General features: G+C 54.7%; 1 protein-coding gene across 1 annotated transcript; it reads right to left on the reverse strand.

Moving 5' to 3' along the window:
• Nucleotides 1-540: 540 nt before the first annotated feature.
• On the reverse strand, nucleotides 541-16958 carry ANKRD52 (ankyrin repeat domain 52). Its single transcript, XM_015886890.3, has 28 exons — nucleotides 16832-16958; nucleotides 15310-15393; nucleotides 13944-14022; nucleotides 13353-13423; nucleotides 12314-12514; nucleotides 12101-12188; nucleotides 11834-11976; nucleotides 11493-11705; nucleotides 11312-11390; nucleotides 10686-10800; nucleotides 10516-10598; nucleotides 10313-10430; nucleotides 9744-9812; nucleotides 9190-9330; nucleotides 9001-9078; nucleotides 8760-8871; nucleotides 8488-8559; nucleotides 7901-8102; nucleotides 7435-7522; nucleotides 7211-7328; nucleotides 6780-6999; nucleotides 6610-6697; nucleotides 5977-6060; nucleotides 5472-5617; nucleotides 5069-5151; nucleotides 4769-4851; nucleotides 4411-4502; nucleotides 541-3738 (listed from the first exon to the last, which is right to left on the reverse strand). Exons 1-28 carry the CDS (start codon nucleotides 16856-16858, stop codon nucleotides 3494-3496), a joined length of 3222 nt encoding a protein of 1073 aa, XP_015742376.1. The 5' UTR covers nucleotides 16859-16958; the 3' UTR covers nucleotides 541-3493.
• Nucleotides 16959-17185: the final 227 nt, after the last annotated feature.

Raw genomic sequence — 17185 nt, forward strand, 5'->3', positions numbered from 1 at the left:
TTATCATCATCATTATTAATAATAAGACACGAGGGGGAGGGGAGAAAAAACTCCTCGCTAAGAGCAAAAGAAGGCGTCCACATTAAAAGCACGGATGCTGCCAGAGAGGAAATGGAGAAGCCCTTACAGAGATCACATTGATTGTCTCAGAGTTCAGTGGTCGCGTTGAGGTGACAACGCAGAGCGCGGACAGAAGGCAAAAAGAGATGGGGTTTGGTAAAAGGAACTGAAAAAACACAACGATACTGGGAAACAATAGAAAAGAGAGAAGGAAAAGCAGCGTGCTCTGTGTGCTCTAAGGAATTCTCTCGCCCTGGCTACAGAAAAAGCTGTGATGGACCGACACGCACCAGCCAGCCGACGTCTGTACCCGGCACCGGCAGCCTGAGCTCTGCCACCACCCCACGGCACGGCCCGGTGCTCCGTGGCCACGGCAGTGGGGACTTTGGACCCATTCTCCCACCCCGCAGGAAAAGGCGACGGCCATCGGCGAGGAGCCGGGAGATAAAGGACGCAGCAAGTGCGGGCTCGGCAGCCATGTAAACAAATCTCTTATTTTTTTTTATTTTTATTTTTTCCAGTTCTTCTCTGCAGAATACTGAAAAGGATCTTCAAAAAAAAGGACCTTTGAATTCAAGTTTTGTGAGCTCTGGTTCCCAACTGAGGTATTCGGTGCAGAAAGGTTAACACTTTCCTTCAAGCTGGAGGACGGGGGGTGAGCGGGGAGCCCCAAGATAGGGGGGCAGAGAAGCAAAGGAGCACAGCCTGCACCATGGCACCGCTACCGGGGCACCAGGAGCATCACTGGGGACACTCCTGTGTGAGACACAAAGAATGTGCTCGTCACCCAAAGGCCAGGGCTCCCTATTTGGTTCTGAGGGTTGGGCTTTGGTAAAAGAAAGCCGCAGTGCAACAGGCGCTGCCTCCCGCTGCCCAGGGACGGCCTGCACCAATGTGACAAAGAGCAACTTCCAACAGGTAACAAGAAACAAAAGACGCCGTTTTGGTTAAAGAAACGCTTTCCTTCCTACACTATGCAGAACCCAGAGGCACCGCGGGAGCGGGAGGGATGGGGTTGGAGGAGCAGGACCTGAGCAGGCCACAAACTGGCTGTAAACAGGCCATGAATATGTCACAGACAGGCCCCAAGCGGGCTGCAAGCAAGCCATGATGAACAGGCCATGAGTGGGACATGAATGGGCCCTGAACACAACACGAGCAGGCCCCATGCAGGCTATATGAACAGGCCCTGAGCAGGCCACAAACAGGAACCATCAGGCTGCAAACAAGCCGTGAACAGGCAACAAGCAGGCCATAAGCAGGATATAAACTGACCCCAAACAGGCCAAAAACAGGCCATGAGCAGGTCTCAAGCAGGCCATGAACAGGCCACAAACAGATCGTGAACGTGAGCAGGCCCCAAGCAGGCCCCAAACATGCCAAGAGTAGGCCCCAAGTAGGCCATGAACAGGCCCCAAGTAGGCCATGAACAGGCCCCAAGTAGGCCATGAACAGGCCCCAAGTAGGCCATGAACAGGCCCCAAGCAGGCCATGAACAGGCCCCAAGCAGGCCATGAACAGGCCCCAAGTAGGCCATGAACAGGCCCCAAGTAGGCCATGAGTAGGCCCCAAGCAGGCTGCAAGCAAGCCATGAACAGGCAATGAGTGGGCCTAGAACAGGCCATGAGCAAGACATGAACAGACCCCAAGCAGGCCAAAAACAGGCCACAAGCAAGTCTCATGCAGGCCATGAACAGGCCACAAACAGTTGGTGAATGGGATGTGAACAGGCCCCAAACATGCCATGCGTAGGCCCCAAGCAGGCCATGAACAGGCCCTGAGCAAGCCACAAACGGTCAACGAACAGGCCAAGAACAGGCCGTGAGCAGGACAAGAACAGACCCAAAAAAGGCCAAAAACAAGCCACAAACATGCCACAAACAGGAACCAAGCAGGCCATGAGCAGGCTGCAGCTTTCCCAGGGCCTGCCCTCACTCCCAGGGCCTCCCCCAGCCCAAACACGGTGTCAAAGTCAGCAGTAAATGCCAACCATGGGCTGCCTGACCCCATCAGCCCCTTCCCTTTCTCAGTGCCCAGTCTTTGGCTTTGCACAGACTCGTGATATGGAGCAATGAGTATCTGTTTTGCACGTGATAATGTTACAGTAATTCCGAAGAAAAATAAAACCAAACTAACAAGAAAAAAAAAAAGACCCAACAGTGCAACGTTTCTCGAATGCTTCAAACCTGCATTATAAATATGATCTCTAAAATTAGAAAACCCAAAACAAGCACAAAAAAAAAACCCCAAAAACACCCAATGATCTCACATACATGCACGCTAATAAAACCTGCCAACATGCTGCGTTAGAAAAATAAATACGGACCTATCAGGGTTGTGAATAAGGACTCTGAAGTGCATTTTCTTCCTTATTTAAAGGCTAAAAGTTTCAGATATATATTTTTTTAATTATTATTTTTGTTGATTTTTTTTTTGTTTTTTTTCTGTTTTTAAAAGGTAAATGCTTGTTTCTTTATAAATAACCTTTCTCTTTTTTAAAAAGAAAAGCAACACTGACTCTCGCGTGGGAACAGCCACGCGACACAGAGAACGAAAACTCCAAAAGGAATCCCAAGAATCGGCTCTTAGGATCCAACGTTTTGTCAAGAGAGGAGGGAAACAAAAAAACCAACCAACCCAACCAAACCAAAAGCAGATAACCAACAGAATCCCTAAAGTGCCTGGTGTGGGGAGTGAGGTTCCAGCAGCGCGTCCGCGGCGCGCAGACCGCTGAGTCGGGCAGCAGCACCCGTTTTTGCATAAAAATGACAGCTGCCAAAAGGGTATTTTAGTGTCCCAGGTACAGTAGATCTTGATTCAAGTGTTTGTATTGGAATCGAAGGATGAGCATGAGAGAAAAGTGACTCAGAGAGGAGCATTACAGTGGCACTTGGCCAGGAGCTAGCACCCACCCCAGCGGCTGCAAGACCACCCCGATCCCAAACCCCACACCCCACCAAGAGTTCAGGCTTCCCCGTTCCAGCCTGCAGACAGCATGGGGATGCCAACGGAACCGATTTCAATCCACCCCCAAGAGCTGGGAGCCAAATCCTCTTCCCATCTGCAGCCCAATGGATGGTCCCAATTAGCTTTTTTTAATTTAATTAAAGAGTTTTTCCTCATTTTGGTTCTCTGTGGCCACGCAGCCCAATGGAAGCAGCGGATGCCACATGAGGGATGCAAATGGCTGGAGGAGCGTGGCTTGGTGTTCAAGGCAGCCCCGTGCCACCAGGGCAGCACTGCCAGCCCCTCGTTACAGCAATTAGCAGCGCTAGCACCACGCTGGTGCTGCAGCAAGAAGAGGAAGCGTTGAACTCTTGGTCTACTTGGCCATGCTAGAAGGCCTGCCCAGTCTTGTTCTCCTTTAAAGTGCCCTATATTTATAGAATTTCTAAATAAATATAATAAGATATTAGGTCACCCATAGTTTAAGCTACTCCGAGTAACAGCCGTCTAAGCCGATGGCATTGTGCCGGTCCTTGCTGTAGGGGCAGGTGCTGCCATTGGGCAGAGCCCCGCAGGCCGCGGTTTTGGCTGCAATGCCGCAGTTCTTGAGGAGGTTGAAGCTGAAAGAGCTGATGGCGTCTTTAGGTGGGAAAGGCTTCATGGTGGAGAGGATAAGTGCCAGGCAGTCGGCAACGTCCTTGTTGGGGGCGCATGCCAAGGCTGGGGTATGACCTAGGACAAAGCCGGAGGTGAAGGGGTTGCTCCCCAGGACCCCCAGCACAGGCTGGAGGGAAAGAGGGGAAGGGAAAGTCTTTTGCTTTCCCACTCTGTGTCACCCAGTGCCCTGCAAGGGGCAGCTTTCATGCCCTGTATGGATTTCTGTTCATATCCTGCTTCTGGGCACCGGTAACCCTTGCCATTTCTGCAATTGCTTTGAAGCGTGCTGAGATCAGCAGGAGGTGAATTACAGAAGCCTCAGAAGCCCTGGCAGCAGAGCTGACCTAATGATGTTTTTCACAACTTAAAGGTGTTCCAGCAGAGCAAAAACTACTGGAATAAACAGCGTCTGGTGGCAGCAACTAGCTTCTGCCAACTCGCCAGTGAGTCAGTGGATTAGCAACAGCTCAGGCTGGGCTGGGTTGGCACACTGGCAAGCAAGCCCAGGAGATACACAAGACTAAAAGCCCATAAGATGCATGAGGTTAAGAGACACATATCTGAAACCCCTCTGGGACCTGGGAATGCTTTTATATAGGGTGACAGGGTGTCAATGCCTTCACCCTGACTGAGCACATGCAGCTTAAACGCAGAAGGGGTGGGAAATCCTCCCAGCACCGGCCAACCGCCTCCCCACGCAGCCCCTGAGCCCCACACAGGGCCCGGCCACCCGTGAGCAACACACACCTTCTTCATCCACAGCCAACACGGTGGCACCTCTGCTGAGCAGGGCCTGGACGACAGTGGCCAGCCCATTCCGTGCAGCAATGTGGAGCGGCCTGGGGAGGGGAGAGAGTGGTCAGGTGCAGGCTGGGGCCACAGTGCAGCAATCAGGCCCTGGAGCAGCAGGACACCCTCCCAAAGCAGTGCACAGTGCTGGAATTACTGTATGCATCAAGGCTGGGTACTCATTGAATGCACTAAACAAGCACACCTCCTTCCATCATTCTCTTTGCTCTCACCCAGGCCTCGCCACCCCCCTGCAAAGCCCTGATTTCCACTCCACCCTCCCCCCTTCCCCGGTGCCAGCTGTCCAAATACTCACATCTGCAGAGCACTGTTACTTGCATTGATAAGGCCAAGGTCTTGGGTTTCCCCCAGGATCAACAAGGCACACTTTTCATGACCCTGGAAAGGAGAATGAACTGTTTATAGCACACAGGCAGCCAGCACAGCAGACAGGAGCTGGGTGCTGTCAAGGCACAAAGCAATTCCCTTGGATTCAGAGACATTCCCTAAACACTGCTCCTTCTGGAACAGATCACCACTTCAGAATGGTCTTCAATGAGAGCTGCTGTTTCCTACACTCCCTCCCCTGCAATGTCTCTGGGCTCTGGCTGCCTACCTTGCTGCAGGCCAGGTGAAGAGCTGTGTTCTTGTTGACATCCAGCACAGTTATATTTGCTTTCGCTTGGTACAGCAGGAACTCTGAAACGAGGAGGGACAGCTGCCATCAGAAAGTGAAGCTCAGACCACGGCAGTGGGGGCAGCAGCCACATATTGATGAGCAGGAGCAGCACAGCCTGGCTCCAAAGGACCCCAGAGGAAGCAGAGGGGTCTCACAACCCAAGCTGGGGAAAGCAGCCGTGTTGGTGTGGCTGACAGCCCCAGGAACAGCTGAAAGCACCAAACCCCTCCACTCCCCCCCAGAGAGGTCCCAGGCACCAATGCAGGACGTGCACAGCAATGCTGTGTGGTTACAGCTCTCTGCCGACTGGCAGTGCCTGGGGAAGGGACTAACCACGTACCAACTGCTGCAGTGTGCCCGTTCTCAGAGGCCATCATGAGGGGAGTCCTCCCCAGCTTGTCAGTTGTGTCCACCTCGGCTTGGTGGCGCAGCAGCAGCTGTAAACCATGGATGTTGTCTGCAAAGGCAGCAGCGTGAAGGGGTGTCCTGGGAAAAGGAGAGCTCAGGTCAAGAGAAGGGCACACAATGCACTGCCTAGGCCTGAAGACACCCTCGGGGATATCAAAGTTGGAACTCGATGTTAATGGTCCCCTCCAACCCAAGCCGTTCTATGATTCCATGCCAGGGGAAGAGCAGAAACAGCAGAATTGCTTTTCTCCACTGGGTGCATCCATTCCCTCCCACAGCCACCCAATGAACTTCCCCCAGGCAGACTTTAAGACAGGTCAGTTAGCACTGCTGCCATTCTCCTGTTGGGATCCCCACGGCCACAGTGAAAAGGAAAAGCTGTAGGAGTCACAACCACCACTCAGCAGCAACACAGAGAGCGACAAGTCTGCGCTCACCTTCCTTTGGCATCTCTGCTATTAACAATCTTGGCACCTAATGCTTCCACCAGCATTTCAGCAGTGCTGTCCTGGTTGTTAATTCTGCAGTGGGGATGAGAAGGAAAGTTAGAACAAGATGCAGCAGCATTAGCATGGCTGCAATTGGAATGAGGAGCAGGCTCCTGGGGTTCAAGAGCCAACAGCAGCTAGTATGGAGTTGCTTAGGATAAAACATCCTTTATCTTCTCTGATGACAGTCAAGGAACCACAACGCCATGTCACAGAACTGCTTTGCTCATCCCTCTGCTGTCAGGTTTCCAGGGGCTGACCCTCCCACTTCAGTAGCCCCACCAAGCTGGCACGTGGATCCCATGCATGCCAGCCCTGGATGTGCTGCACACAGCCAATGAGACAAACGCCCTGCAGCTCCCAGAGGCCCCCCCAGAGTCTGGCAGCCACCTTCCTGCTACAGGGGAGCTGAGACAAGAGGGTTGTATAACCCTGAGCTGTTGCTGCCACCCAGAGAGGAGCCCTTGGCAAACAGGACAGCGTTTGGAGCTCCATCTGCAGGCTGCAGCCTGCTCTGGCCTCATACCCCTCTCCCACATCACCTGATGAGAAGAACCCAGGGCAGCTCCCGACACTACTTACACTGCACAGTGCAATGGAGTAAAGGGGTTTCCTTCTAGGTATGCAAATGGATTGTGTTCAAGTAACAATTCAAGACAATCTTCATGCCCTGTAAGGAAAGAGAGACATAAGGCCATCAGCACCCAGTCAGAACAGAGGTGGGTGGGATGGGGCCCAGCCCTGGTTCTTACCACTGTATGAAGCCCAGTGCATTGGTGAGTAACCGCTGTAGTCCACCACAGAGTCCAGAGGGTCAGTAGAGAGGGCTGCCTGCAGCAAGGTCCTCAGGATTTCTAAGTGCCCACACGCCGATGCAAAGTGAATCGGGGTCCGGCCTTTGAAATCCCGACACAGAACGAAGGCATCGTGGTCTAGCAGAGCAGCCAGGCAGTCCTCACAGCCCGTCACAGCCTGTGCCACAAGAGAGGACAAGATCAGAACTCGTCATTCCATCAGTTTACAACAGAGCTATCCCCTTCTCAAACACTGCTTTCCAGGAAGAGGAATTGGGCTCTTTCACTGAGGATCCCTGTGCCAATAGGAACCACCTGCCTGTCCTCCAAGCAAGGAGGCATCAGAGCAGAAGCTGCGTGGCTCCAGGCACACCAAGAGATGCACTCACCCCCCGATGCAGAGCAGTCCTTCCTCTCTTGTCGGCTGCATCAGCTGTGGATCCCTTCTCCAGGAGGAGGTGGACGCAGTCAACGTGGCCGTTCATGATCGCCAGCATCAGTGGGGTTCTGTGGGGAGGAGAGGGCTTGCCATTGTGCTGGGCTCAAGTGCTGCCCTCAATCCTACCCCACCACCCCGCGACGCAGCCCCAGAGAAACACGCAGATAAACTCACTGGCCGTGGATGTCCATGACATCGGTGATGTCTGCCCGCTCCCCGCTGTCTATCAGGAGGTGCAGGGAATCTGTATTCCCATTGGCAGCTGGGGACAGGAGAGGAAAGGTGTCACAAACCTGCACTGATGAGTCCCTCCTTCCAGCTGCCACCAAAGGTGCAGGCTCCTGCTGAGCAGCCAGGCACACGTGGCTGAGCAAACTCATTACATGGTTGCTAGGCTGCAGGGCTGATCAGCACATGCACAAGCTGAGCTAAACACACGTGTGTGCAGAAGCCACTGGTGTCCTCTCCCAAATGCTGCTGGGCAACTGGGCCCTCACCTTCTGCAGGTGTTGCACAGCATCGGTCCCATCCTGACCACAAGCATCACCCTGAGCCACAGCCCTTTCCCCTTCCCTAATAAGCAGCCGGGAAATGGATAAACGAGCATCCCTGGCTCCCTCACAGCCCCCAGCCTCATCACCTGCAGCGTGGAGAGGGGTCCACTTCCTCTTCCTCTCCTTCACCAGGGCAGAAGCGCCGTGGCTGGTGAGCACCTCCACGCACTCGGTGGAGCCTCTCTCCGTGGCGAGGTACAGGGCTGTCCGCCCCTTGTGGTCCCGCACATCCAGGTTCACGAGGGTTTCAGCAAGTGTCTTCAGGGCTTCACAGTGACCATTATAGGCCTGAGGACAGAGCAGGTAACGTCAAAGCAGAGTCTGGAGGGGCTGAAGATTTAACCCTGGGATGGTTCTGCTGCCTTGTGTTTGCACTCCCATCCCACCTCTGCCCTGGGATGCACTCCCATCCCACACCTGCAGACGAGGTGACCATGAAACAGTAAAAGCAAAGAGCCCCAAATGCAAACCAAAGGGATTTCGAACCACGGCCTGTGGGAAAAGCCAGGCCCCAGGCTGCTGCCTCCCTTCCTGCTTTGCCCCACGCAGCTCTTTGGCCAACGTGGTGGCCCAGCCCACGCTGCTGGGGAGCAGCAGCTCTTCAGGGCACAGCGAACCCCAGCACACAGCCAAGTGCCCTCTGCCACCCTGGTGCTGGGCCAGCCGTACTTACAGCTAAGTGCAAAGGGCTGACTGGAATGGTGCTTTCCACATCCTCCAGGCAGTTAAAAGACATTTCCAGGAGCTGTAACAATAGAAACACAAAACTATAAGTGACCCCCTAAAAACACTTTATCACGGAGGCTTCAACCCACACTCCGTCTACCTCCCTTCCTTCTGGATAAATGTTGGCACTGCAGTGCTTGCAAAGCACACAGCTGGACACTGCAAGGCTCCAGGGGGCCACCCCATCTCCTGCAGCACACAAGGCTTTGCTTTACTCACCAGTTCGAGGTTCTGCCTGTTGCCATACGCAGCTGCATAGTGGACAGCAGTATATCCCTGCTTGTCCCGGAGGGATGGGTCAGCACCATTATCCAGCAAGAACTCTAAACAACTGCAACAAGAGAGAGAGAACAGGAGATCAGGAAAACAGTGAGTAGAAAAGCATGCCCAGGAAGGAACCCCCTGCTTGATGTGAGAGTAAATGCTTTATGAACAGACAGATGGGGCTGCATCGACTCACAAGAATGCCTCCTTCATCCTGGACTCCTTCAGTGGCTCCTCATCAGTGTCATGGCTGTTTCCTGAATGAGTCTCTGCTCTGAAAGGTCAGAAGCCCCCATCAGTTTGCTGACCATTCCCTCCCACCTCCATGATGCATCCCCCTCCTCACAAGGCACCGCTTGAGGAGGTGGCCAGGTCACACACTCACCTCCTGTACGTGTCCGAAGCAGCAGCATAGTGTAAGGGGGTACAGCCTTTACAGTCAGCCTCATTAATACTGGCTCCTGCAGTGACCAATGTCACTGTACACTGATAGCTGCCATTGGCAGCTGCGTAGTGCAGTGGAGTCCTGGGGAGGGGAAAGGAGATAGGGCTGAGGAGCATTGATTGTCACAGAGAAACCTGTGGGGCATCAGCAGGACCCAGGGAGCTGCCCACCCCAGCTGCTGAGCTGCACCCCACTTTTGGGTCAGCTGCTCCATTTAAAGAGCCAGAGCCAGACATCTGGGGGATATATGGGGTCAAGGAAGCAGCATAGGCAGGGCATTAGATCCAAAATCCTCCCTGGAGGCAATATTTTGCCTTCTGATACCAAGCCTGAGCAAGCAGCCTGCCCAGACTCAGCTGGCATCACCTAAACCCCAGCTGAGCCCTACGCTACTGCTGTGAGGCTTTAAACACCACACACAGATTAGGGAAAGGCCCAGCCCAAACCCAGCTGCTGCAGAAGGATCACCTTTGCAATGCCCACAGCATGCTTACCTTCCAAATTTATCTCTCCTTCTCAAGTCAGCACCGCTGCTCAACAGCAAATTAAGACATTCAACGTTCCTACAGGAGTTAGGGAGACCGGTTAGACACAGATGAGAATGGGGCACAGCAGGAACACTAACTCCTCCTAGTTGCAGACAAGGCAGCTACACTTCTCACCCACACAGCCTGGCTGTGTGGAGCTCAGTGCAGCCTGTCATCTCCAGCCATGGCTGGATGCTGCTCATACAAAGCCCTTCCCTGCTCTCTAAAATCACCCTCTTGTGCCTCCTGCATTTCAAGCGCTGTCCTGCACTGCATGGTGAAACTGAACAATGTGAGGCATTTAAATGGCCAGCTAAACCCTGCTGCTTCAGTTTGTGAAGCCTTCGCAAATCTCAGCCAAGCGAGCTTTACAGCTCTGCATTAAATAAAGGTAAATAGTCCCAGGCTGCAGAGGTTGGGATGAATCAGACTCAACAACATAACAGGGTCCAGAGGTGTCCCTCTCCATTGCTGGCTCTGAACATATAACCCTACTGCCTGCCAGAGCTGGGCACAGCACCCAGTGTTCAGCTCACCCTCCGGAAGCAGCAGCGTGGAGGCAAGTCCTCCCAAGGTTGTCAGGTGTGTTGATATCAAAGCCTGCAGACAGCACGTGCTCGTTGCTCAGCGAGGAGACGATACTGTACAACTGACCTGCAGGGCAGAGTGCAAGGAGTCAGGGAGCTGCAGGTCTCACCCTGGTGCCCCCCACCGGGCAGGGGACGGCTGAGCCACCCACCTGAGGAAAGTAGCTTACGACAACAGTCTGAAAATCCAAAGAGAACAGCTAAGTGCAGAGGGAACATGTCGTGGATCCCACGCCTGCCAGGAAAGGGGACAGGGTCAGCGTGGGCCGTCCATGCACCCTCCAGCCCAAATAGGCAGAGGGATGGAAGAGATGTTCCTCACCTTGCAGTGTCAGCACCATTCGTCATCAAAGTACTAATTAGCAGCTCATGGCCATATCTAGCAGCAACGTGGAGGGGGGTATTGCCGTATTTGTCAGCACAGTCAATCTCACTGCCTGGAAAGGGAAAGTCAAGTGTTACCAGTGGATCTCTGCACTCTAATCCCAGGAAGCAACCTTGCTCTGAAAGAGGCTCAGACTGTGCTGGGAGTGATGAAGGAGGCCCAGGCTGTTGTGATGGCCGTGTCCCATCTCAGGAACATGGCTGATAACTTGAGTCCATTCTGTATCATGCAGGAGAACTGCAAGCTGCTGTCTGTGCTGGGAGAGCCCACCTGCCAACCCAGGGCATTACATCTCCCCTTGTCCCCAAGGAAGGGATGCATTCAGCCCCCAGGTCTCTGGCTGAACCCCTGGGGTGCTGCCAAGCCTGCTGCCCTCCCACAGGAATATTGTCTTTCAGGCTGGTCATAGCAGCACGGCTTTGGCCTCAGCTGCTCTGACCTGGCTGGAATTTCAGTGCTCTGTTCTGTACTCACTGCCCTTAGGAGCTCATGTGCCCTCCATTGCCCCAGTCAGCACAGGGCAGCAGCCCCCATGAAACAGCACTGAAACAGCAGCCACTCACCATTCTGAATGAGGATCTGTGAACGTGTGAACCGCCCGTGGATGGCAGCCATGTGCAAGGGGCTCTTCCCTTCCTTACTCTGTGGAAAGCACAAGCAAAGTCACATCAGGCTCCTGTCACCACCCCGAGGGCAGCGGATCCCCGTGTCCCCAACCCAGGGCTCAGCCCTTCAGCACCAGACCTGAAAGTTGACATCAGCCCCGTTGTTGACGAGGAGCTCCAGGCACAGGGCCCCATTGGTGGAGACAGCAGCAAAGTGCAGAGGGGTGAAGCCCTTCTCGTTAGGCTGATTGACGTTGGCGCCGTAATTGACCAGTTCATTGGCCACGGCATCTTGGCCCATGTAACAGGCGATGTGAAGTGCAGTGTTACCAAAGGAATTTGGTTCATCGATCTGAAGGAGCAGCAAACACAAAGGATTTAAGGATTGGGAAGGAAAAAAGGGGTGAAATAGAAGGGTAGCCACGAAGCAGCCCACACTCCCACCCTCTCCAGCTCCTGGCCCCCCAGCTTTGGGCTCACCTCCACCCCCAGCCGCAGCAGGTGACGCACAACTTCGATCTGCCCGCTGGCTGCAGCTGTGTGCAGCAGGGTGTAGCCCTTCTTGTCCTTACACATCACATCAGCTCCACGGGCCACCAGCAGCTTCAGAACTTCCAAATGCCCTGTGGGAGGGACAGGAGTGAAAGTCAATGGGCACACAGGCAACACAGCTGCAGGGAGCACTGCAAGGCGAACCCCATGGAACAGGGGAGAAGAAATGAGGGTGATGCCTCATTGGGAACCTACCCAGAAAAGCTGCCCAGTGGATGGGCTGGCGATCCTTCTTGTCACAAGTACTCAGGCTGGCCCCTTTGTTTAACAGCAGGTTCACCATCTGGGTGGAGAAAAGCAGTATGAGGGGCAAAGCTGCCATTCCATCCCCTCCAGTGCTACAGGAGCAGCCCAGACACAGGACAGGAGGATGCAACGAGGTACCTACACCTGAACCCCATCACCCACCTCGAGGTGGCCGCTGTGCACAGCGTGGTGCAGCGCCGTGCGGCCCGTGCGGTCCGCAACATTGACAGTGCTCAGCAGGGGGATGATGGCCTCCACACACTTGGTGGCCCGGTTGGCAGCAGCGACGTGCAGAGGCGTTTGCCAATACTTGTCGCGGGCATTGACGTCTGCCGAGTGCTTCAGGAGGAGGTGAAGTGCTTTCTGGTAGGAGGAAAAGAAGGGAGAGCTCTAACTCAGCCCATAGACTCATCCCAGCTTAAGCACAGCTGTGAAATGCAGCTGCACGGGGGTACCGGAATGGGAGAAACACATCTGAGCCATAGGATGTAACTGTCAGTGAGGACTCATTTGTGACCAAGGAGGTGCAGAGCACCCAGAAGGATGATAAATGGAACCCTTTGAGCTGCATTCTACAACCATTTGCCCCTTCTGCTGCCCCATGTTTGCAGCACCTCCTGCCTTCTAGACACACAGTGACTGTCCACACATGCTCATAGCCCATAGGAGATGCCTTTGGCAGAGCTTTACGCTCATGTATTTCATCTCCTGTTTGCTGCCAATTAAGACAATCCAAGGAGCCAGCTGATGTGTGGTAACTTGCCCTGCGTGTCAGATTCAGAGCTGCTGATCCCTGGCTCCAATCAACACAACCGCAACGTTTCTTGCTCTCAAATAACCCCAACACAGGACAAAGTTAAGTGGGATGAAGTTAAACCCACAAAAGCCAAACGTCAGAAAATCTTTCCAACAAGATCTCTTGGAACTGGCTCCAAAAAGAGAGAGGGAGCCCCATTATCCCTCAAGGAAACATAAAGCTGGATTATCCAAAGCCTTTGGGAGGGGGGGGAAAGGCAGGAGGGCAGCGTGAGGAAAACCCACGTGCTGGCTCCTGAAGGATGGAGGGAATAGAGGGGATCTTTGCCAGCTCTCATTTTAAGCATCTGGATTACAAAGTCATCCTCTCCCAGCTCCAACACGAGCAACTATCCGAGCCAAAGTCAGACAAAAGAGGAACGTTCCTCCTCCCATCAGCACATACCTCGTTGCGAGAAGCCGCAGCGCGGTGTAACGGGGTGAGCCAAACAGTGTCCTTTGCATTAACATTAGCACCTGAGGAGGAACAAAAGGAGACGGTCAGGGAACAGAGGTGAGCTACTGCTGCTATGGGTGCTGTCACAAGGGGCTCCTGCAGGCACCAGCACCAACCCTGCTGCAAAAAGGGATTGTGCTGAGATTAAGGTGAATACAAAGCCCAGGAACAAGCTACATCCCTTGGAGGCTGTGCCAGTGCAATGCAAAGGATGCAGCAAAGCAGAGTGAAGTGACTGCACCTCCCCACCGAGCCAAACAGCCACAGCAGAGCCCCAGCACTCAGCTCCCTCCTGGCTGGGTGCCTACCTCTGTTAGTTCAGCTCCACGACGCTTCTCCGTCTGAACAAACCTCTTAGGATTACAGCAACATTTCCTAATCTTTCCCTGGCTTCAAACCCATTGGCTTAATTACGAGCACAAGGCTGTTTGGAGGGTGACCAACCCCTGCTACTCTGCACCCCTGAGCGCAGAAGGGATCAGAACGATGCCCTAAAGGCAGCCCCGGTGCTGAGCAAAGCACCTGAGCCCTGGCCCTTACCTGACAGTATGAGGAGCTCGAGGATTGCAACATCTCCTATGTAGGCAGCAGCATGCAGAGGTGTTCGTCTTTCTTGGTCCTGAGCAGGGATGGAAGGAAGGAGATCTGCCATCAGCTCTGAGGCCGGGGGACCACCCAACACAGCCCCTCCTGCCCCAGCACAGCATATACGGATGGCTCAGGGCATGCAATGAGGAAAGCTGCTCCAAACAAGCAACATCCCACCCTGGGAACTGCAGACAGCTCCTGCAGCCCACCACTGGAGGCCAACAAGGCTTGTAAAGCCCCTCTCCAAGCCTTGGTTGGATCAGCTGAATAAAAATCACCTTTCACTTCTGTTTGCTCAGAGCCGGGCCCTGTATAACCTCTGTCTTGAGACCCTCAGCTCAGACACCCCTCAGGGAAGTGCCACGTACCAAGGCTGGGAAGCAAGCAAGGAGAAAACTAGAAGAGCACAACTTGCTTCCAGTCCCACATTTTGTGTTATGAGGAGAAAAAGAATCGTTTTTCGGAGCATTAAGGACTGTTTGGGAAATAGTGGGAGCCTCGTTTTTTTTGCAGCACGCTGAGCTGGCACGGCCAGGCAGGAGGATGTGAAAGTGAAACCCAGCTGGCAGGTCAGCAAACAAGCAACAACATCTCGAAACCTGCACAGCAGAAGGAAATTACCCATTAACAATCGTGGGTTTATTCCCTCGGCAGCTGCACGAGAGCCCAGCAAAACAATCCCAACACTCACAGCGAGGACGAATTGCTGCCCAGTCCCTGACCCAGGCAGGCACAAGGAGAAGCCCTCAGCCCTTCAGATGCTCTGCCACAAGCACGTGCCAAGCACAGAGCTGAGCCCCAGCAAGGTGGTGAAGCAGAACACAGCAGTGCTCATCCAAAAGCAGAGGAAATGGGGACCCATGGGGACGTCCCAGAGATGAGCAGCACCTCCTGGCACCCACGAGGCTCACTCTGCTTTGTTAACCAGCTCCAATCCCCCTTACTCTATAGGGAACAACTTCATGGTTGTGTTCTCATCACACTGTTCTGGGTCAGCATCCCAAAGGTGGAGCTGAGCCCCGTCCCACCTCCCAGCTACGCTTTGTACCACCAAAGGCTTCAGGAAGAGCTCTCCAGAGATAGATGGGAACCCCATCCTTCCACACACCCCATTATACACCATGGAGGCCACAGAACAAAGCACAGCAAACACTATTGGAATCCTGAAACGTGGAGCCCCCAGCCCTAAACGTCCTGCAAAGTGCCCACCCCAAACCCATTCACCAACCCACATCTCCCCCCTTGGCTGTAGGATGGCAATGCTGGGAAGGCCAGGAGCTGGATGTGGGTCCAAGCTGTGGGGCTGGGCAGCACTCACCAGTACATTGATATTCTCCTTCTGATTCAGCAGCGACCGCACTTCCTCTACATCGCGGTTGAAGATGGCTTGGACCAGAGGAGGCTGCAGAGAGAGGGATGGGTGGGGGGTGAAGGTGGGAGCCCCATCCAACACCCAAAACAGAGCACGGGCCACATGAGGAGCAGGATACGGTTCAGCTCAACCAGGGACCAACCTTCAAGGCAGCGGAGGCGGTTTTCATATCACTGATATCATTTAGCAATAGGGATTAATACATCAGTTTAAAAGCCAACCTATTACTTCAGCAAAAGGAACCCATCGATAACAGTCCTACAACTCGCTATGGCCAAGCAAGCAACAGGAATTGCTTGGGATAGGAAAAGAACCCAGTGAAGGGTCTATGGGATATGGGGAAGGAGGAGGTGGGCACTTATATACAACTGAGTGTGCCCAAAGGGACATGAGCATGTATATATCAGTCCTTGGTATAGAATGGATGTGCCCATGTGGTGTGTAGATGTGTTTTAGCTGTTTAGATGTGGAAGCTGAACTCAGAGAGGGCACTTGTTTGTCATGTTGCCTGGTTTATATTATGAGGAAGGAAGGAATAACGCTGCATTGGGGGTAAAGAGCTTTCTGCTTGGATTCTGGATGGGTTTTGGATGGGGAAGGCTCAAAGGATTGTTAGATAAGCTCCGTGCTATAGAGCCCAAGCTGACTGCAGAATGGTGAACCATAGGGTGGCCAAACTCAGCTGTGGGGTTTATCATCACCCTCCCATCCCTAATAGTGGCCCTATATCCCATGTATTTTATGGGGCAGCCCCGTGCCCAGCACTGTCAGCTCCCTGCAGCCATCCCAGCCCAGCATCATCCACCTGAAAGCATTAAACCCGGTGGGATCATCCCGGTTCGGAGGGGGAACGAGTGACTCATCCGTTCGGAACGAAGCAAACTCAGCATCCTCCGGTTCCACGTTCAAAAGAACCCACATAAATCACCCCAAAACGGGCACCGACGGCCGACACACCCACCGCCATCAACGGGGAACGAGAAACCGGAGAAACCCGCTGACCGGAGACCGGAGAAGTTCCGTTTTAACCGAATATAGACGCCCCCCCCCTCCACCATCCATCCCCTACCGAGAGGTTCGGACCCAACCGGGCCCGGTTCTGACCGTACGTGGATCCCCGGGCCCCACCGAGCGGGCACGGAAGCGGCTCATGGAGCCACGTGCGGGCCGCGCTGCGGGCACCGGGGCCGTCCCAGCGCTGCGGGCCCCGGTGCGGCCTATCCCGGAGCCGATCCCCCCCCGCTGCACCGCGCGGCCCCGGCGGCGGCTCCGAGCCCCGTTCGTTCCGCGGATCCCGGCGCTGCAGCATCACGGGGCTCCGGGCCGGGCCCAGCAGCAGGTGGGATCCGGTTGGAGGCCCCGCGGCCTGGGGCGGCGGCTCGGCCCGGTAGGCCGCGAATCCCCGGACTCGCGTAGCGGCCCCACCGGACTCAATGAGGGTTCGGCGGGGTGGACGATCGGCCCGTACCTGGTCCGTGATGCTGAGAATCCCCATCTCGGGGCCGCCCTCAGCGCTCAGCTCCCGGCATCGGGATCCGGCAGCGGCGGCGGCTCCGCTCGGGAGGCTGCGGGGCGGGGAGCGCCTGGGTCCGCCCACCGACGGGGAGCGGCGAACAACGACAGCGCCGCCGGCGGCCGGTTGTACCGACAGCGGGACCGGACACGGGGAGCGTGGGCACAACGGGACACCGGGAGTGTTAACGGGGATGGAGCACCGGGAGGTGCCGTGTGTGTGCGGACATGGAGCTGCCGGCATGGAGCGGACACGGCCGGGAGCGGACACGGAGCCCCGGGGTTCTGCCTTCGGTTCCCGGTTCCCCGT

The sequence above is a fragment of the Coturnix japonica genome, unplaced genomic scaffold (genome assembly GCF_054131305.1).
Source record: "Coturnix japonica strain WE unplaced genomic scaffold, WE-NBRP24 Scf146, whole genome shotgun sequence".
Lineage (NCBI taxonomy): Eukaryota > Metazoa > Chordata > Aves > Galliformes > Phasianidae > Coturnix > Coturnix japonica.